We start from the raw sequence: 22,863 nt of genomic DNA on the forward strand, positions 1-22,863 counted from the left end.
CAAAGGGAAAAAAAAACTTTCACAAGAACCATGAGCTTCAACGAACTGGGATTAAATGAACTAAAGCCAAATTATACATTATTAATTACTCTGATAAACAGATTAATACGGAAGTAACACACACTTACATCACTTCTGTGGGGGGAAACACATAAAACTCGGACAGAAAGCCTTAAGAAATAAAAAGCAAGCCCTCCACCTCAACCAATTTAGGAAGCTGCTGGTTAGCAGCAAGATGCATTTGATTACTGCCTTTCAAGATTTTCATGTTAGACCACTTTCTGCAAATAGCAGAATGCGCCCACACAAAGGACACCGGGTAACTGCACCCAGCAGTCACCCTTGGAAAACAAAAAAGAGTTACCACTCTTGTTTTTAGCTGGTCTATAGAAGAGTTATGACATAATTGTTCATATAAAGGATTGGCTTGAAATACTGAATACTGTATGTTCTCTTTAATAAACATTTATAACAAATATGCAAATTTTAGTAAAGCATTAAAAAAAACTATAAAATCACAATAAGAATAAAATAATATATCCACACAAGAACAATCCTCCCTCATTGACAAAATATTTTGTCTAAAGTTGTGTTGTAATGAAGCAGTTCCTGTTTACAAATATATATATAACATAAAAAAAACCAATTAAATAAAAACATATAAAGTTCATGATAATCATTATTGTTTATTATTAGAACATTACATTTTTTTAGAGAACTACCAAATTGTAAAAAAATAATGTAATCATTAACCCATCAGAATTCCTTTGAAAATTTGTCTCATAATCCAAAATGGTCTAGAGACCTGGGGGTAAATGTATCAAAGTGCGATTTTGCAACTCCAGTGATTTTCTCGGGATAGTTGAAACTCGCCAATGTATGAAGCTGAGTTTTCATACAAAATCGCCAGGGTTCTGCTTCTGTCAAAATCGCTACTTGCAAAATCGCCAGAGATCAAACTCCCGACTGTTTGCCACTGCAGCTATACAGCTCTCAAATGTATGAAGCCGCGAGTTTGCTTCTAAACAAGCCAGATACAACATGCTGCTTGATAGCAGTGTGTTGTAGAAACACATCACTGTTACACTGCCCTGGCAGTGTTAAAATGTTAAAGAACAGATAAAAGTTAAAAAAAAAAAAAAAAGCGTGAGGTCCCCCCGCTATTCAGGCTTGACCCTAGTGCTGCCTGACTAGTGCTGGTAAAGGGAAAATCGGGGGAACCCCACGCAAAATTTTTTCCCGATTTTCACGGGACCAGCACTAGTCAGGCAGCACTAGGGTTAAGCATAAATAGTGGGGGGACCTCACGCTTTTTTTTAAAAAACTTTTATCTATTCTTTTACATTTTGACAGCTGCCGGGTATGATATGGCAGTGTAACAGTGATGTGTTGACAACTCACTGTTACAACACAGGAGAGTTTGCCAAACACAGCAGAGTTAGCTAAACTCGGGAGTGTTTACATCGCCCAAAATCGCCAGAGATGACCAGCGATTTTGAACATGAGTGTCAAAATCGCAGCTTGATACATTTCCAGTTTTTTTTTCAAAACTCGCTGGTAAACACCCGCGATTTGCCGCGATTTAAACACGCTGGCAAACTCGCACTTTGATACATTTACCCCCTGGAGAAAAGAGAGAGAGATATAGAAAGAAGACGAAACATAGACTAGTACCTAGAAGGAATTTTTACCTGTACAAAAAAGAGCATTATGCATCACACCACAGCATTCCCTCTATAGGATAAAATTTAACCCCCATTACCAACCCAAATCTTTTTGAGCTTTTCTTAGAACTCAACAGATATATTTGTTCATTGTATCATAAATGTTACTTTACCTACTAGACCTTATTTTTATATTTTTTAATTTATTTTTTACTTCCATTCACTTTTTATTATTACTAATATTATTATATTTTTTTAAGTATTATTTTTATGTTCTAAATTTTCTCATTCACACTAATCTACTTGATTGATTGAAATGGGGAATGCCATGAAGTTGTTCAGGATTTAGGCAAACAGTATTGAGCGAGTTTTTTAACATGCTTTGAAATTGATATAGAAATGATCATCATTTGGTATAAGGCAATCTATGGTTATAACCAAGTACTGTGACATTCATTGTATGTTGTCTAATTTATGACAGATCCACTCTTATTGTTAATCCAGGATTTGATATGCATTAAGTTTGAATATGGTGTCCATTATTTCTGATTGTTCTTGGGAAGGCCTCTCTTCCTTTTGCTAGGACTTGTGCGATGTAGCAGGAATAATCGATGAAGATGTTTCTTTTTTGGCTTCAAAGATATTTGCCTAGTTTAACCCTACACACAAAATAAGGTACGGACTCTAACGTGGAGTAGGTCTTCACTAGAAACTCCTGCAAGGAGTTATGGACTAACACCACACAGGTCACAGCCCTCAGGGCAGGTACCAGGCGAGAATAGCAGAACAGATATCAGGAACCCTGATACTGACACAAAGAGAAATGCTAGAACAAAATAGCAGGAATGCTCAAATAGGTACCAGGATTGCTGGAACAGACGCTGAGACGGAAATCAATACTAGGATTACACTGGACTTGAAGATAATAGGAAAACCCTGAATAGATGATGATACCAAGAATATGCTGGACAGATAAAGATACCAGGAATATAATGGAGTTGAAGATACCAGGAATACCTTGGACTTGAAGATACCAGGAATATGTTGGACTTGAAGATACCAAAATTCAGAGTAGGATGGAGACATTAAGATCTGACACCATTCTGTGGTGTAAGCTGAGGTAACTAATGCCTGAATAAATGAGGGGGTGGAGAGCAGCCATTGATGCAGTCATGTGACCACATCTTGGAGAAAAGCGCATGCGAGTGCTATCACAACATAGCACCCGACCAATGCATGGTGCGACAGAGGAAGCTGAAGCACAGTCCATCTGGCAGGCTTGCTAGAACTGTGTGCCTGGCTCCAGTAAGTACACCGAAGGATCTGGTGGGTGACAGATATTAATTATTGCAACTCAGTTCATACTACTTTATGACGGCTATTCTGTATCCTGAGGAACTGACTGATGTGGTGATGTAAATTGTTTTCCACTGCAAACAGATGGGTTTTCTCCACGTTACAGGGCAGGGTCGTTTCAGGGTAGGGTTGTAAAAAAAATAGTGAATTCTAAATGCCTTCGTGAAATTTATTTGATCATATTATGTTTTAACAATGTAATGTGGGGGGCTATACATGTAATGTATCAGCTGGTGGAGGTTACTAATTAAAAATGAGGTATCTTTTCTTTAAATATGGAGCTATTAGTGTAATTTGGGGTTGACGCCTGCTATTGATGTATTATAGGGGCTAATAATGTAAATATGAGTCTCTGTATTAAAGCAGGAATCCCACCGGTGGTAGACTACCATTACAGTGACACTACTTACCCCTACATTGTGATGACAAAAGTGCCATTGCGGACATCTTTATCTCTCTGAATGTTGAAAGAGCTGACTTCGAAAAAATTCCACAGATCGAGTGGCCGGCGCACAGGAATGACGTCAGTGGTAAAAGTGACAGTATTGTTAGTGCTGTTAAGGGGCAATGCAAGTACGCGGCAGCTGGACAGTGCTTTTTAATAATCCTTGTACATTGTCCAGCCGCTGGGTACTGGCATTGCCCCCTTAACAGCACTGACAATACTGTCGCTTTTGCCACTGACGTCATTCCTGTGCACCGGCCACTCTATCTGTGGAATTTCTTCAAAGTCAGCTTTTTTAACAATCGAGGAGATGAAGATGTAGGGAATGGCACTTTTGTCATCATGGTGTAGGGGTAAGTAGTGTCGGCCTTATCAACTTTGGTTTTTAGTACCCAACCCAATCCCACCGAGAACATGTACTTATCTGATTTTTCTTAGCTCTTTGGAGTTTGCGGAATATGACTGCAAGTTACACAGACACAAGCGTACAGCTCTTAGCATGTCATGTGAAGTCAGAGAGGGGAGGAGGAAGGGGAGGATTTTAAAATACATATAGTAGACAGAGCTTAGAAGGGTGTCCTAAAGTCTTTCTACCTTTTTTCATGTGACTGTGGTTGCCATGGTAGACCATGACACTGCATTATTATAAATCACTACAATCAGACTGAATAAATAAACCGAGGAAAAACAATAATTACCAACATTCTTCTTCCTGCTTGACACAGGGATTTTATAAGAAACAAACATCATATTTTCATGGAATTGCTGCTTTAAATATGAGTGTGTGTTTGTGTGCATGGGGTGGGGGTAATAATTTAATGGTGAAGTTAGGTATGCACTAATGTTGAAACAGGGACACTCATTTCTTACAACACCCTTGGGTCAGGTAAATAACATTTCATCAGCATTATGATTTAGCAGATTTATCTGGGTTACAAAGTTAACACTATTTGTGGGCGCGTAAGTGATAAGGGCTGCTTACTAAGATTTGTTTTACTTATAAGCTAAATACTGGGAAGAGGGCTGTACAAACTCCAGCTAAAATATACTTCATAAAGAGCAACTGAATGATGCTATAGACGAACAGGTGTATTAGGCTGATCACACATGGGTCGAATCTGATGCTTGGTTTGAGTGCCATGTGACATTGGAAGAGATCTGATTATTCGTTATGATTAACCTAATTATTTCCAGCATGACTGGGGCATGTTAGTGGATTGAAAGATAATAGCACACTCACGCCATTAGTGGTCATCCTCTGACTGCATTTAACTACATGCTTGTTAATGGTGGTTTTAAGCCACAAATGTTGCAGTAATGGGCCAACTGCAGTGTGGCTAGGATTAAAAATAGAAAATGCTGTATTCAAACCATAAAAACCTTAAGGTCCAACAAACTATGATGTGCAAATCATACTGTCATCAGTTGAGGTATATATTTATATATGTATGTTTATTTCAAATGTATTTTTAATAAATTAGAAACTTGCTACATAATCTGATAAGTGACTTGAATGAAACTGAATACAAATAATGTTCATCTCCTGTACTTTTTAAATTCTGTGCATGAACATAGACTTGCGTGATTAATATATTTTGTCTATTTTTAGTATTACTTTTTTATGTGAACAAGATGAATGCCTGTGTTAGTATTGTTTACTAATTACACCCTCCATTGACGTCCACATGTTTACTGCTTCAATGTTTTCCTGCATTTCTCTTATGCATTGAGTATTTCTTGGCACCAGAGATGATGATCCCTCCAGCTTTCACTTTGTCTCAAATTCTGAATGTCACTGAATCTATTAACACCAAACATGTTTATCTTTTTATATATGAAAAGGTGCCACAATCTCAAACCTTTACCGGATGATAGCTCTTCCCATTACAACTCACCAAGCAATTTAATGGAATGGAAACATCTGCTACTTCTCACATTTCTTTCGCTGTTTCATTTTTTATTCATAGTGTTACTAATACTGCACATTGTATTTAACAAAACTAGCTGGGATAATGTTAAAAAGGTACAATACCCTGTAAAAATGAGGCGTGTTTCTTTAACATAAATTAACATAGATCACTATGGATACCTGTAAGAAGACATTTTTCCTCTCGATTCAGCTGCAAATAATGAGTTAGAGTTTGTGTAGTGTCTTGTGATTACCATGGGAACCACAGTTACATGACATGATTTAGTGAACATTGTGTCTTTAGAACATTGAACCCTGCCTCTCCTCCTTCATCAGCTCTGTGACTGACTGGCCCAGGCTAAAATCAGTTTACATCCTTCCCGGACCCTGAACCTTGCCTGTGGCCTGACCCTGCTTGTACCTGACGTCTCCACCTGTGCTCTTTCCTGTCCGCAGATCTCTGACCTGCCTCTACTCTGTGTATTACCTTCTGTACCTGTGTGCTGCCGTGTGAACATAAACTTGTACTACACTGAGTGTAACTCCTGGGGGCATCCAAGTACCTGTGAGTATAACCAGTCTCTAAGGGAAAGGCGGCTGCTAAAGGTGAAGACCTCTTCTACTAAAGTTCTACAAGTTTTGCCGCACTGGTCGCCATAACAGACATCTCTGTAACTTTCATTTGAGAAACCAAGCAAGTCTCCCTTATACACCATATTGAGCGTATTTAATAAAATTTTACTTAGTGTATAAATATGAAATCCATAGCAAACCAATTAGTCATCATTGTTCTCTTCCAATATAGCAAATGCGTGACTGATTGCTATGGGCTATAGCACAATTGTGCATTAAGCACAATTTAATACAATATGTCCCCATGTATAACTAATTGAGTTTAGCCACACTGGTTTATGAGATTTGCTAGGTTATACGTATAATGATTTCACTCCAAAGAGGACTCTTATCCCATAGCACAAGAGGACCTTTTCATGGAATCTCTATACAAATCATGCTATGCCCCCAAGTTGTTGTATCTACTCTAAGCCGAGTCTCGCTATCGTACAGCTACAACATCTCAATCTACATAAATAATGTTACCTGCTTGGCCCAATATCTGTATCTACTAGTGACATACAGCTAGGGTCTTAGCATGTTTAGCACCTTAATACAGACCTGGGCTATCCACACAGAGCTAGATTTACTTATCATATCTGAATCATGACTTTGTTTCTCCATGCAAGATAAAGAAGTCAATATTCCCAACTATCTAATTTTCAGAGGTGGTTGAGTAGCCATCTAGGATAAGGGAACGTTCATGGCTGCTACTCTCATCACTTCATCAACTGCCAATGCCTTTGAATGTCTGTCCCTAAAGTTGAAATAGATACATCAATGACCCTCCGCATCATAGGATATTAGAGACCTCCTTCTTTGGGGTGACAGCATTTGCTTCATTTAACAACTATTTTGAGTACTGACACAATGGAAACAATTATACTGTGGGATCTTAATTTTGATTGGCTCTCAATCTCAAGCGCATCTCCTCCACTTAAATACTTCTGTGATTCATGGGCTCACCCTACCTAATAATCGAATCAATAAGAAAAATCCTACAAAAAGTACACTATTGGTAAGTCTATTAGTAACTCTATTTTGTTTCTCATGCTGTGAGCTTTTCTGCTGATGCTAGTGACCTGTGAAGATCTGTCGCAGTATCAGTTATGGACGACAGGTGGCAGAGCATGTCAACACTGACAACTGAAGCATCATCACGTTACACAACAAAAGCATACTAGATGTTGCAGCAATCTTATATAACACTAAACAGCATCTCTGCTTAAAGTCAATACAATCATGATGTCAGGCGCCATCCCCACTCTCCTACTCTGCTGCGGGGATGGATGCCTAGCAATGGCACTCGACTTCTTGGTCTTCAGCCTGATAGACATGAGAAGCATGGAACTGCCTACATTAAGCAGATGTTGCCATTGATCCAGTGCCAGAATATTGGATCACCTCGCAGTGGTCTGATACTGGCTCTGCTCCTGAGTGACTTCATTTCCTGTTCTGTGGTTCTGATTGCTTTGTTGGATTCCTGGTTTGTCTTTTTGACTCATCTTCTGTCTTTGGATTCAGTTCTGTTTGGGTCAACTGATTACAACTTCAGCGGCCCGACTACTTCTGTTTTGTCCTCGGCACTTCCATTGTCTGTGCTGGTTGTACCCGGTTTGTCCACTACGCTTTATGTGTGATTTCAGCTACCTTGCTAGTGACTGTTTTTTAAGGGCCATGACCTGCACACCTGTGGTGAAAACCGAGGGTATGATAGACTCTGTGCATATTTGCTCAGTAGAGTCAATTACTTGCAGGTAAACATCCATTCTCCCCAGTGAGATTTCTCACACATGACTAACAGACCTTTCTTCTAAGAAGCCTTATAAAACCCTCACTCTTACCAAGCTTTGCACAAGCAAAGTTTGGATTTTCATTGCTTTCTTAGTGCTTTAAATAGTCTTGTTTATTTGCCTGTCCATCAAGTTCCTATTCAACCCTCACAATTCCACCCTCTCCAACTCCACCTTGTCACTCACAACCCACCCTTTAAGTACTAAGTGGCTTGGCCGTATGTATACTTAGTGTATAGTCACTGATAGCTCCACCAGTGAAGAGGTTTTCTCTTGGGAGCAATCAGCACAGTGACATGACCATTACTTTATTTCTAGCATAAAAGCAGCTGTTAAAATCCTACAGCATCAGCAAAGTCTCTACCAAAAGATCAAAATGATTTTTTGACCCACTTGCTTATATTAATGACCTGAAAGCCTTTCTGCTTTGGCAGACTTTATATTTAATATAATTGGTAGAGTCAGCACATGTCATTTTTCACTAAACTGTAACTAATTCATCTTTGGGCCACTATTATTTCCATCTATATAAACAATATAGACTTGGTCCACAATGAGAAGAATGTTCACAGTGACATATCTAAACTCCAGAGTATGCATCTGCAAGCAGTCTTCAATACCAGCTTGTTACAATAAAATTTATAGTTAGTCGATGCCAAGAAGGCATTTGATCGTGTAACCTGGCCATTCATGCGTCATACCATTGGAAGATGGCCTGCCATGATCTTCTGGCTTGTTCTTGGTATTCCTGTTTGCTGCCTGCCTCAACCATTTTGCATTCTCTCCAAGTATCTTCTCTTCATCTACCACCTGGCATTCCAGGATCCAGTCCGCCAGTACCACCAGTCTCTACATACCTTTGCCTACTGATAAGTTCCTATTACTTTGAGCTCAAGTCCTGGGGCCATCCAAGTACTGGTGAGAATATTAAGCTCTATGGGTAAAGTGGCTTGCTATAGGTGAGGACCTCTTATCCATCTTGTTCTTGATCTAAGTACTTATTTGGCGTTCAGTAGGGTACACACCATACATTCAAACACTGCTTCCCTCTCTCATCACGTCTCTTCAGATGTAAGTAGTTGTAAGTGGCAAAAGGCTGCAGGTCTGGATAGTCATATTTGCGTACATTCACTTTCTGAACATGCACATTTAGAAAACACAAACAGACTCACTTCTCTCTGTGAATCAGAGCCTATATAGGAATAAAATAGTAATTTATGCTTATTCCCTAAACAATATGGCATAGTAGGGGGTCTATTTTTAAACTTCCTTTATTAATAAATGAAACCTTTTTTTATAATAATAATTATAAATAAGCAAGTTTCTACCTGAGATAATTGCTTGCAAAAGAGTGCAATATGTCAGTGCCCTTGCACTCAAGTAGGCTCTTATTACAATTGGTGACAATGAATTTGAACAGGGTAAGGAGTTCCAAAGATTAGGGGCAGCATGGCAGAAGTCTTGGAAGCGAGCATGGGAGAAGATAATGAAAGGTGAATTGAGGCGGAGTTTAGAGGCAGAGCGGATTGGCTGGGTAGGTATGTACCTCGAGATAAGGTCAGAGATGTAAGGAGGAGAAGTGTTAGTAAGGGCTTTGTAAGTGAGGGAAAGGAGCTTGAACTGAATTCTGAAACAGACAGGGAGCCAATCAAGGGATTTACGCAGAGGAGAAACGGAAGAGGTGCGGTGGGAGAGGAAGATGAGCCTAGCCGCAGCATTCTGTATGGTTTGAAGACCAGAAGTGCGAGAGCGAAGGAGACCAGTGAGAAGGAGGTTGCAATAGTCAAGACGAGAAATGATGAGTGTATGGACCAGGATTTTGGTTGCTTCCTGAGAGAGGAGAGAATAATAATTAATGTTACAGAGGCAGAAGTGGCAGGATTTGGTGAGGGACTGGATATGAGGGGTAAAGCTGAGGGCTGAGTTAAGGGAGACTCCAAGGCAGCGGGTTTGGGTGACAGATGAAAGAGTGATGCTGTTAAACAAAAGGGAGATATTGGGAGGGATAGTAACATTGCCAGGAAGAAATATGAAATATGATGAGCTTGGATTTGGAGATGTTGAGTTTCAGGAAGCGCTGTGACATCCAGGTAGTTAAAGCAGAGAGACAGCTAGAGGTTGAGGAGTACGAGAAGGGAGAAGTGACCATTGGACTTGGCTGAGTGTTAGTCATTTGTTACTTTAGTGAGGGCAGTTTCAGTTGAGTGAAGGGGACAGAAGCCAGACTGGAGAGGGTCAAGAAGAGAGTGCGAAAAGAGAAAGTGAGTCAGACGATTGAAGACAAGTCATTCGATAATTTTAGAAGCAAAGGGAAGCGGAGATATGGAGCGATAGTTGGAGTGAGAGGATGGGTCAAGGGAAGGTTTCTTGAGAATAGGAGAGATGAGATCATGATTGAAGGCCGAGGGAAGGATACCAGTGAAGAGAGATAGGTAAACAAAGAGACAACAGGCATAGGAAGAGAGGGAGCGGAGGAACTTGAAGGGGACAGGATCGAGATGACAGGTTGTAGAAGAAGAGGAGGAGAGAAGAGGGAGGATCTCAGGCACAGTAAAAGATGAGTAGGAGCCAAAGGTGGCTGAGTGAGTGATAGAGAGGACAAGTGGGGGGAGGCAAGTCTGACGAGAACAGATATCTTTGTGTATAGAGTCAATTTTGTCTTTGAAGTAGGTGGCAAATTCAAGAGCGGTGATGGACGAGGGGGGAGGAGGTGGGGGAGGATACAGTAGAGAATTAATGGTAGCAAAGAGGTGTCAGAGTTTATTGGACAGGGAGGAGATGAGGGGTAGGTTTGTTTGGCAAGAGAGAGGGTAGCATAGTAGGAGGCAAGGATGAATTTATAGTGAGTGAAGTCAGCAATGGAGTGGGATTTCCTCCATTAGCGTTCAGAGGAGCGGGAGCACTTTTGGAGTAGACGAGTAAGAGGGGAGTGCCAGGTTTAAGGTATTGATTGGCGGAGACGAAGGGGGGTGGCAGGGGCTGCAGTATCAAGGGCAACAGAGAGTGTGGTGTTATAAAGAAAGACAGCAGCTTTGGGACATGATAGGGAAGAAATGGGAGCAAGTATGGGTTCGAACGTGGACGCAAAGATGATGGGGTCAATGTTGTTGATGTGACGCAACGTGTGAGCGACTTTGGGTGGGAGTGGTGGGGCAAAGGGTAAAGAGAGGGTAAAGGAAAGGAGATTGTTGTCAGAGAGGGGGAAGACAGAATTGGAGAAGTTGGAGATGTCACAGAGATAGGAGAACACTAGGTCCAGGGAGTGACCATCACGATGGGTGGCAGAAGTTGTCCATTTGGAGTAGCCATGGGAGGAAGTGAGAGTGAGGAATTTAGAGGCAGCAGTAGTAATAGGAGAGGGATTTTAAAATCCCCAATGATAATAGTGGGAAGATCAGAGGAGAGAAAATGGGAATGCCAGGCGACAAAGGTATCAAGAAATTGAGACGATGGGTCAGATGGACGATAGATGACCGCAACATGAAGGTGGAGAGAAGAGGCAGATGGAGTAAACTTCAAGGGAAGGGAAGGAGAGGGAGGGTTCAGGGGGAATAACGCTGAAGGTGTAGCCAGGAGACAGTAGGACACTTACACCAACTTCTTGGCGGTCCCCAGGATGGGGAGTGTGGGAGAAGGAGAGCCCCCTCCCGTCGAAGAGTGCAGCGCGGGAAGCAGTATCAGAGGGGGAGATCCACATTTGTAATGTAAGGGCCAGAAGATCAAAGGAATGGGAGAGGAAGAGGTCATGAATAGGAGTGAGTTTGTTGCACACAGAACTTGTATTCCAGAGTACACAGGACAGGGGAAAGTGAGTAAGAGGAATGATGGTAATAAGGTTGGTGGGATTGGATGTTGTAGGTCATAATACAGTTTAAAATTAAGCTGCCAAATATGTAAATAAAATATCATTGTCATCTGCAAAAACATGAAATTACAAAAGGTAGTGTTTATTCTGTGTGGCCCTAAATGGAGAATGTTCCGAGTGTAGTCCAAATATGTACTATCATATGGAAATCAATCCTGCCAAATATTTCTAGTTATCTTATCTTAACAGCTAACTTTAAATATCAGAACTGTTACTCCCTAAAGTAATTATGTAGGTAATATGTACACTTCTTCTGAAAGGGCAGTAGTTGTAGAGGTATTCAGCATTGACTCATCGCCATACCAATAAACATTATAATAATTATAAACACTCAACATACTACATACCAAATATTAGAATTCAATTCACGCTGCTTGTATGAGTCGAAATCATCTCTCAAAATAATACTTTCACTATGGATTTCAGCTGAAAATAAAAGTTAAGATACAAGTTAATATAAATGAAAAAGAACATTGTAGTCTAATATTAAGAAGTATTGTGTCAATTGTGTTTACACTTATTCTAGGTCATGAGCAATTTACTTATTGCTGTGAATGCAAAATAAACATTGAGGTTTGTATGTTTGTGTTCTGAATCTCTGACATTCTATGAAATGCAGAAAAAATGGAGAGCAGATTGAGGAGGTGTGGACAGACTAGTATTCTCTCCTCCATCAAAGCCCTGTTGCAATTACTCACCTGAATGCATGGACAAAGAAGCATCAACAGAGTCTTCGATCCCAACTGAGAAAGCAAAATCCATGTGCAACATTTTATTTTATTTCTACTATACTAATGGCATAAAAGAGGCACAAAAAATTAGGACAAGAGCTCTGAAAAAGGAAATGCTTGTCTTACCATCGTGTATGGGCAGCTGAGGTTAGATTTAGACTACAGTAAGTGTGCCTACTGTTAACAGTGTCATAAATCAATAGTAAGCTATTGAAAAACATCGGAAAAGTTATCACAGATATCACATACTGCTGCTAATACGAAGGATAAAGCAAATGGTTTGGTAAAAATGTCAATGTTGATATTTGTGCAAAGTGATAATTAACAAATTGTTAAATATCTTTATTTAACATAAGTAAATAATTTGTACTTACCCAAATTTGGACGTAAAGGGGCTTCAGTGGGAGCTAAAAAAAAAAGGACACATTTAAGTGCTGAAAGAGTTTTTAACATTATAAAGAATTGTTGAATAAAAAAGATGTTTTAGAAAAGTGACAATTGAAAATAAGGAACAAAAATAATAATATGGAATTAAGATGTGGTAAAATCATTGGGTAACTAGATATTTTAAAGAATTTTTCTTTTCTCGAAACCATTTGTGTTTCTTTTGGTGTTCTATGACTCATCTATGCAGTTTAGTGTTGACAATCTAGATCAGTGATGGGCAACCTGATACACTTTGGGGGCTGCATGATTCAGTCCTCTAATCTTCATCTTCAGGGTCGCACATTACACTTAATCTCAGTAATAAGTTAAAATAATACATTTAATCAAAGAAAGACACCTATTTGTAATAATATAACAGCAGGTATAATAAACAAGTGTTACAAATATAACAAACAAAAGTTGCAATAAAGCAGGAAGAAGCTGGAGGATGCAGGAGAAGACTTGGAGGGCCCATGCAGTCCTTTGCTGATCTAGATGATTAAACTTCAACACATGGTGTGCTCCCCTGAATATGTCTGCTTATCAAATTAGGCATCAGTAGATTTTAAACACAGAAAAGCACATAGTTATGTTATGCATAGTGTCATTAAACATGCCGCTATGATGGGTGGTCCTTTACCACCACAATACCTTAAGCTGCTTAAAATGGTTCTAATGAAGAGTGAGCACTTTGTCAGTTTGTGTAGAGTATCTTGTGTGAAATCGCTTTGCACATGCCCAGAAAAGTGACTACACGCATAGATAGCTATCATACTTCCCAGCAGTACCGAATTTAGATGGGACAGTCCAGATTTGAGGGCTCTGTCCCGCCATCCTAGGACAGTGGTAAATATCTCCGATTCACCAGTGCTCTGCACAGGTATGTATGGCAATAAGGGGAGGAGAGGGAGAGGGAGAGGATAGGTGAGCACCCCCTGAGTTTGTGGCAATCATGAAAGCTATACAACCTGCTTAATGTTGAAAGATTATAATGCACAAAGAAAACATTGGATGCCAACCATACCCTAAAAAGTAAAAACATTGACCTCCCATATTGGCCAGAATAGTACTTTTTAGGGAAAATTTGCAAGAGCCTAGAATTCCCTGAATTAAATGACTTGTGTCCAAGAAGATGCAGAACACTGCCATTTAAACCTGGTATATATATTTTTTTATAATATACTGTATAATATATACTATACACAGGGGTTGGCTGTGCAGGGGGCATCTTGGGCTGGGTCACCTGCTTTTTTTTCCTTTAAAATGTTCCTAACAGGCTGCTGAGTTGAGTCTTGCCCCCTGGGCTTATATTTGCCAGCCTTCCCCTGACTAAACTGTACACCTGTTATGTGCCTTTGGCATTTATATACATCAGTGTACATTATAAGAATGCAGAACATATATAAAAATGTAAAGGCATTTGACAAAAAAAACAGGAGTGGAATCTCTCACATGAACGTTATAGTTCACATTTAATATATGTAGTTTACTATGCCTTTTTCAACCTGTGCTTCCCTCTGCGGCATATTTCACCTAACACCTGTAGAGTATTTCACATCAGTATTCCGCATCAGTGCCAGCTTCATTATTGCTTATTACAAAATCATTTAGTACAGTGACATCTTCTTTTCTGGCATGAATGAGATGTAAAGTTTCCTTCACTTCCACATTCTATTTTATAGTATGTGCCTATTCTCAGTGTGACTATCTGTGGTCAGAGATTACTATGGTCAGGGATAATTTTACAGCACTTGAAGTGTTAACATCTACATATAAATTACTACAGGGATGGAAAATGGTTGCTAGGCAATGTACGCATGTGTTACCTGTATCTCTGTACTTTCTCCTTCCTGTTCCTGTGTTACACTCCTTGTTGTTATTGTGTTTGGATGTGCTGCAGGCAGTGGTCAAAGTGGGAGTGTATATGATGGTACGCCATACCGCCACTTCTCCTACTGCCTTCATTGTAAGACTATCAAATTCCATTCACTTACATTCCCATTATACTTTTCATACTGCCACTTCTAAATTGTCACTTGGACCACTGGTTATAGGCATGTCATTATGTTATGATGTGTGCTTCTATTGCATATCATTTAACATTAAAAATGTGTGTCAGGATGGAATGGGAGACAGAACCATTTAAAATAATATATATTATCAGAAAATGCATTTGTGCAGTTCTATGTAATAGGGGGAGAATACCAGTGCCTAGAATCTACCTGTTCCTACAGAGAAGCTACAGTACTGTAGTTTCTCGGTCTTTAATGTACAGTATCATGTTGAGCCTAGATGAAACAAATGAAATATTTTCAGAGTATAATCAGGGCAAACTATAATTGATGGTAGGACACTAAAATGTACTGCTGATACTGGTTATTAAAATATAAACAAATACTAATGTACTTTTTCATTGTAGATCACAAGTTAATGCTTTATATGTTTACTGTAAACTTTCTGCTTCCATACTAGAAATAAATAGCAAGTAATTGTTTTATCAACAAGGCCAATACCCAAAAGCCTGACATGGAGTGACTGGTGAATAATATTCTACTTTGATATTTGTTTCAGGTCTTTTCTTGACATGTTTGTGTCTTCCATTAGCCTTAAATCTTAAGTCCCTGGGTCCCTCATTAGTTAAGATAAAAGGTAACAGATCCAATGATTGTGAGAAGACAACTGCCTTAAGCGTATACAAAAAGCTGAGCTATAGTCGTCTTTGATCAATAAACTAATCCCCTACAATGAATATCAGAGATATGAAAAAACTGTGAATAAAAAAACATGTACATGAAATTTTAATACGCCACTTCTCTTACCTCCTTGCTCACACAACTGCTGTGCTAGGGCATCTTTGAATATAACCTGGCCTCTGTGTGTAGCTGTAGCCCTGAAGATAGAAAGGAAAATAAAGTCCATGATTGGGGAACAATTTCCACTAAACAGTAAATGAACAGCTCTGTGCATTTTTTCCATTGAACCCATGCAAGTAGATATTATATAATATCAGATTGTTTATCCGAGTCAGAATTTGTATGCACGTCAACATGTTTTTGACATATGACATGATACAAAGACAACATAATGTTAATAAATATATATTGAAATTATTAATATATTATACCAGACAACATTGCTGACATGATGTTATCCAAGTAAAACTCAAACAAGACAGCACTAGTAGTTTAAAGTTATAAAACTAATAAAAAATAATCAAATGCATCCCACAAATCACTATATAAAATATTTACTAATCCAAAAAACCTGTAATAAAAACAAGAAAACGATTCTCTATGTTAGATAATCAGATTAAAAAACTATACACACAGTCATGTCAGTCTAGATAAAATAAGAGTAAATGCACGTTAATGAAACTATATTGTTGGAGTCAATATGCAATCAATGTGTTCTTGTGCAACAAATAAGTGTCTCCTAATAGCTGTGAACCAAAAGCTCCAGTTAATATATTACATAGGAACACAACCCTTTTAATTCAGAGTAACACTTGCAAACATTGGAGCACTCTGCAAAACAGCGGATACACAAGATGTTATTCAAGGAAAAATTGGTTGACATACACTATTATATGCAGTGCTTGAAGTGGAAATTTAGACAGTGTGGTATAAAAATTTAGAACTGATGTTATGAGAACGTAAGTGAATGCAATTTGATCATTTCACAATCAAAGCAGTAGGAGAAGTTGCAGTATGGCATACCACCAGTGGTAGACGTCGGTGGCAATGGTTAGTCCGATGCTTTTAATAACGACACTGAGTATAAAGACATATATAAACCGATTGCCATAACAGAGACCTGCTTGAAATGCTGATTTACATTAGTAGAGACACAGAACATATCCGAAAACACTACCTTGCAGACTGCTATCAATTCCAAACTCCCTGCATGCCGGCACTTCCGTTTTACAACACAAAACAGAGAGACATTCAGCTTTGTGAATTTAAAGCGCCAAGCTTAACCCTAACCCTTAAAATAAACTGTCAAGTTGTGGGGTCCTTCCTTTGCTGCTTTAAATTCACACTTTCACAATTCTTTTACAGTAGACAAGACCAGATGTCAATATGTTGTGCTGAATCGTCTGCATCATCAATGGGTGTCTAAGATTTTTGCAAAGCACACAACAGTATATATCCCATGTAGGTAACAGTGGCACACAGTGGTAGCTGAAAGGAAATGTGGTGCAAGATGGAATTGTCCTTGAGTCCTCCCACCCACCCTTAGGTTGGATAGCAAAAAGGACATGCACACGTTAACAAACCAAGCACTTCTTCAGCGACAAGGAGTGCCACTTTTGAGGCTGATGTGCTTGGTTTGTTTGGGCCCCCTAAACAAGCTAACAATGGGCTTAAGGCACCTAAGGTAACAGAACTGTTAATGAACTCTACTGTGGCAAGATGTTGCTGTCATCATCCTCAGCCTCATTCTTACCCTCATCAGTTTGTACATCATCCTTACACATTATTAATTAATTACCGCTGGAATCCACCATTACAGAAGTCTCAGTATTTTGATGTAATTGGTGGGAAAGGCCTTAATCGTGGAAATTGAAGTTCATTTTTATGAACATCATCTTTTCCACATTTTGAGAAAGTAGCCTCCTACACAGATCGCTGACAAGGTTCCCGCTGTGTTGAAAACTCTTTCCAAGTACACACTAGAGGGTGGTCAGCTTAGGCAGTGCAAAGCGAGTTGGTACATGGGTCTCCAAATTCCCTTTTTTACCCCCCAGCATGTAAAGGGACTGTCTGATGTGTCTAATGCTATGCTGTCGTTAAAATAATCCTCCACCATGTTGATAGTAGGAGATACGGCAGAGGTGTCACGGTTTTTTGGTCAATTCTTTTAGACCAGACCAGATGTCAAAATCTTGTGCTGAGTCACCTTGTTACCACACTTGCTTCAGTTGATGGCAGGGCAAATTAAATTGCTCTTGTAGCTGCTGCAATCTCCTACATGCTGTTGCCAAATGCCAGAAATGTCCAGAAATTTTACGCGCCACAGACAGCATCTCTTGCACGTCCCTGTCATTTTTTAAAAAGCTCTGCACCATCAAGTTTATTGTGTGAGCAAAACAGGGAGTGTTATGGAATTCACCGAGCTATAATGTAATGTAATGCTCTCACAATATTGGTGGCGTTATCAGAAATGACATATCCAGAGGAGAGTCCAAGTGGGATAAGTCATGTTGCAATGACATCCCTTAGTTTTTGTAACAGATTGTCAGCTGTATGCCTCTTAGTGAAGCTGGTGATACACAGAGTAGCCTGCCTTTGAAAAATGTGACATACTTGGGTACATGCTGCTGCTGTTCCTGTTGGTGAAGGCGAATCACTAACCCAGTGGGCTGCCACAGTCATATAATCTTTAGTTTGCCCAGTTCCGCTTGTCCACATTCTGTGGTTAAGTGTACAGTGGGGAGAATGTTATTTTGTAGCCCAATAATTACATTTTTATGAACCTTCTGGTAGAGGTGAGGAATAGCTTTTCTAGTAAAATGGTGTTGTGATGGAATTTGGTAACGTGGACAGAAGACCTCAAGTAACTGTCTAAAACCAGGTACATTAATAGTGAATATTGGACATAGATCTAATACTAGTATAGTCGCCATGGCGTCTGTGATCCGCTTTGCGATTGAGTGACAACTTTCATACTTTCTTCCTCTTGCAAAGGATTGTTTAACAGTGAATTGTTGTAAACTACTAGTAGTCTTCTTCTTGGTCTGCTTCTGGGTTGAAGATCCACCCCCAGCAGCAGGAGCTGCAGCAGTGGGACTAACGCTCAAGAATTCTTCTGAGGAATCCATGATAGTGGAGAAGTCATCTAGCCTTAGCAACTTGGATGCAGGACTAACTTCGATCGCTACTGAGAATATTGATGGGGATGTTGTTGTGGGTGTAGATTGCAGGTGTCGGGATCTAGCTGAGAGAAGGGACCTAGCTAATGATGGACTGCTTGTTGCTATTTTTTTAGCACTGGTTTCCAATTTTCCCAACAGCTTGCCATGAACTCGCTTCAAATGGCGTAACATGGATGAGGTTCCTAGATGGTTAAGGTCCCTACCTCATCATCAGCTATTTATCTCTACTGACTGTGGCTTTACAAACGCTACAAATGGCTAGACAACTGTTGTCAGAATTTGGGTAAAAATAATTCCACACATAAGAGGTGGATTTTTTGGTCTTATGCCCAGGCATGACAATGGCCTTCTTCTTATCACATGCAAGAACTGCTTCCACTGGTGCAGGACTTATACAAACAACATCATCCTCCTCAACATCCTCATTAGCACCCTCGTCAGCTACACAATAGCCCCCTTATCCTGTTGCAATTCCAAAGTGACATCCTCAATTTGTGTATCACCCGCTACACTTGGGCTGTTTATGCACACATCTGCAGAAATGCTGAAAGGGGCCTTCATTATGGGTACACTATCAGAAAGGTCAGGATTACACTTAGCACTCCTGGATAGACTCTCCTCATTTCTGAATCTGAACATACATTTTCCTCTAATTCCTTACTGTTTTCTTCCAGCTCAATGTTTACACGTAAAAGTATTTGGACACCATTTTTGGAGTCCGAATGACAAGGTCTTGCTTGGTCATGACTGACCTTACAAGAAGATGCCTCAGTGACAGTAGCACTCATAGAGAAAGGCAAAGGCCTCATTCTTTCCTTGCCACTGCGTGTGTACAATGGCATGTTGGCAATTTTATTTTTTTCTGCAGATAACTTTGTCTGGATTACAGGTCTTTTTTTCTTGACGAAGGTAAAAGGTGTTTTTTTACATTTTTGTTTCCCTGACTTAAAAACACTATACACTTTAACATAGGCTTTAGCAGATGACGTAGAGGGTTTACTATCATCATGACTGGTGCCAGCAGCTGCTTGGTGCTCCTGGTCTTCTGTGTACTGCTGTGAATCCATTTTGATAATACAGTACAATGTGACTACAGATTAAGAACAACACTGCCAGCCCTATTATTTGTATTTCAGCAATGACAATTAGCAATGGAGCTCTCCTGTTTATGTGTTACCTATATAACACCGTACAATTTGACTGCAGATTTAGAAGACCAAGACTGCCAGCCCTATTTATATTTCAGCAATGACAATCAGCAATGGAGCTCTCCTGTTTGCGTGTTAGCTATGTAACACCGTACAATGTGACTGCAGATTTAGAAGATCTAGTCTGTCAGCCCTATTATTTGTATTTCAAAAATGACAATTAGCAGTGGAGCAATGGAGCTCTCCTGTTTGTGTGTTACCTATATAACACAGTACAATGTGAGTGCAGATTTAGAAGACCAAGACTGCCAGCCCTATTATTTGTATTTCAGCAATAACAATTAGAAATGGAACAATGGAGCTCTCCTCTTTGTGTGTTACCTATATAACACAGTACAATGTGACTGCAGATTTAGAAGACCAAGCCTGCCAGCCCTATCATTTCTATTTCAGTAATGACATTTAGCAATGGAGCTCTCCTGAATGTCAATGGAGACTTTGAAGAACACTGCTACGCCATCTCTTTCTTTTCTACCTATGACGCTGTCCAACTGCACTAGAGACTGCCAAGAACCGTGCTACCCGTTCTTTGTCCCTCTGTGAAATGGTGCTGGATTGCCGTGAAGGGCGGTACTTATAGTATCCAAAACTCGCGAGATCCGACAACGTTACAATGACGTTTTTCAATTCTGAGGGCGCACGAAAGTACCCTGTACTCGGATCTGCTAAGTTCGGGTGTGTTCTGTTCTCGGGAAACCGAGCCTGAGCATCTCTAATGGTAACAGAAGCAGTAACTTGTTGCTCTGGAATCCAGATCCACAAATATAATCCTCACTCTGAGCAAGACAAGCTTCTAAATAATAAGTTTCCGATTTTAAAAAAAATTGCTATAATAAATGCATACAGAAAAAAAACGCAAAAATAGTATGAAGTTGATTACAAAGGAAAACTGTTTGACATTTAATAAATATCTTGTTCTATATATCTCAAAAGCATAAAGTATTTGCATGTAAAAATGTAACTGGATGAATTATTCCCAACTTGACATAATGCCAAATGCATGCTAGTTCTGGCTTTTGAAGAATATGCAGTGAAAGACATATTTTAATATCTGCAAGAACCAGTGTGCTCTTTCTACTGTACAGACTTCTAATACATTATACCCTCTTGTATTCTGCTTTGGAGACACCAGCCTCAAGGAGTTTGATTTTTCCAACCCACAGCTGTCAACTTCATTCCATACCAGCTGTAGATTGTGCTCCTTTGAGGCACCAAACCTTGTTTTATCCCCCTTGAACAAAAGTCCCTGGAGAACTATATTTTTGCCCAAATTCATAGCTTTGAGCCACATTCCACATTGACTACAGTAACCTACACTTTCATTGAATTGCTAATAGCTAGCAAGCTGCCTCTTCTCCCACTTCATTAATGTTATTTGAACGGATGTAAGATTACAACATGAACATATTGACAGCAGAAGGACAACAACGAGTTAGACAGTTTTCCTATTCACGTAGCGTAATTGAAGTATATATTTTCAGTTTACTGCATCTATTTACATTTGTATTCTGTTTATGTATGTCTAAATATTTCGACGTACCATTAAAGTTAGATGTTTTCAGTAGGGCTCCCATAATTTGAACTTAAATTTACTTATGCTATAAAATCCACTCCAGTGCATGATGTGTTAAATAAAGTAAAATAGCTTGGAACCTATCCTCACCTATTAGCTCATTTGGGTGCATCCAGAATATGAATTATGGGGAAATAAGAATTGTAATTTAAAGATTTTGAGTAGGGAAAATCTACTGTCCTGGAAAAAACAGGACAGTTCAATGGTTCAGCACTGCACTCATCTCTTTCATTAATCAGACCTGTTTCAAATCGGCCAGTCAGCTGTTCCCTTAATAGTGAATATACAATTAATATGACTCTGTGAGCTCACAGAGAAATAGAGCTGTGAGAGGTACCCCATCCTATATGCTATATGGAGGACAGATAATCATCATCCTTTATTTATATAGCACAACCAATTCCGCAGCGCTGTACAGAGAATATTTATCATTCACATTTATGCCTTCCCCATTGAAGCTTACAGTTTAAATTTCCTAACACACACTCACACACACGCACGCACACACACACTAGTGTTAATTTTGTGAGCAGATCACAAAAAGGGAGGGGTTCCCAAATGTGACCACAACCTTTACATACATTCTTAACAATGTATAAGCCCAATAATGTCAACTTTCATTTATGAAGCAAGAAGGTAAAATGCAGCGCTGGTAAAAAGCAAAGTGGGATTGAACAATTCTCAGCTCCCTTTTTACAGACAGCTGAAGCCACTATTTACATCATTACAAATAAGTGCTTGGTGAATCTGATGCAGGAGAAGCACAAACCTCAAACTGAAACACAACTATACACACAGACAGGGCCGGACTGGGACTAAAAATCAGCCCTGGCATTTAAAGCACACGGGCCCACCTCTGTTGATGAGCAGGAAAAAAAACACGTGCCACAGCGCATTTGGTGCGCCGCTAAGGGCGTAGCTACATTATGTTGGGGGCGTGGTCAAAATGGTGCGTTGATACATACATTATAATAAAACATTACATTTATCAGGCCCTCCCCATCCACATTATGTCACCCCCCCAGACACTTTATGACACCCCTAGCCCACTGTACTTATCAATGCTTCTAATGCTGCTGACATTCCTGTTGAGTGAGCAGGGAAGCTCTTAGTCTCACGAGATTAATAAATCTCATGCAATTTAGAGCTCCTCGGCTTGCTCTGCAGGCTGTGTCCTGCCCTGGACTGGGAGCACAGATTCATCCTGCTGACCAGAACTGGATTAAGGCTCGGGGGGCCCGGGCACTTAAGTCAGGGGGGCTCCTATAATGTAATTTGGCTATTAGACACATTTTTGACAAATACACAGGCAATACTGTGTGCACTACTGCCTTAACAAGCAGTACAGTGTGAAGCAGGACATATCTCCCAACTGTTCTTGTAGTCAGACCAAATCCTGACTAAGC

General features: G+C 39.7%; 1 protein-coding gene across 4 annotated transcripts in view; it reads right to left on the reverse strand.

Annotated features, from left to right (window-relative positions):
• RELN (reelin) overlaps positions 1 to 22,863 on the reverse strand; it is a 447,264-nt gene that overhangs the window by 283,630 nt on the left and 140,771 nt on the right. For all 4 annotated transcript variants that reach the window (XM_075208761.1, XM_075208759.1, XM_075208760.1 and 1 more), the window contains exons 4-6: positions 15,621 to 15,691; positions 12,750 to 12,782; positions 11,992 to 12,070 (exon numbers count right to left, since the gene is read on the reverse strand). In XM_075208761.1, coding sequence (XP_075064862.1) covers positions 11,992 to 12,070; positions 12,750 to 12,782; positions 15,621 to 15,691 — 183 coding nt within the window. The remainder of the gene's footprint in view (positions 1 to 11,991; positions 12,071 to 12,749; positions 12,783 to 15,620; positions 15,692 to 22,863) is intronic.

Source organism: Mixophyes fleayi, chromosome 4 (genome assembly GCF_038048845.1).
Source record: "Mixophyes fleayi isolate aMixFle1 chromosome 4, aMixFle1.hap1, whole genome shotgun sequence".
NCBI classification, from domain to species: domain Eukaryota; kingdom Metazoa; phylum Chordata; class Amphibia; order Anura; family Limnodynastidae; genus Mixophyes; species Mixophyes fleayi.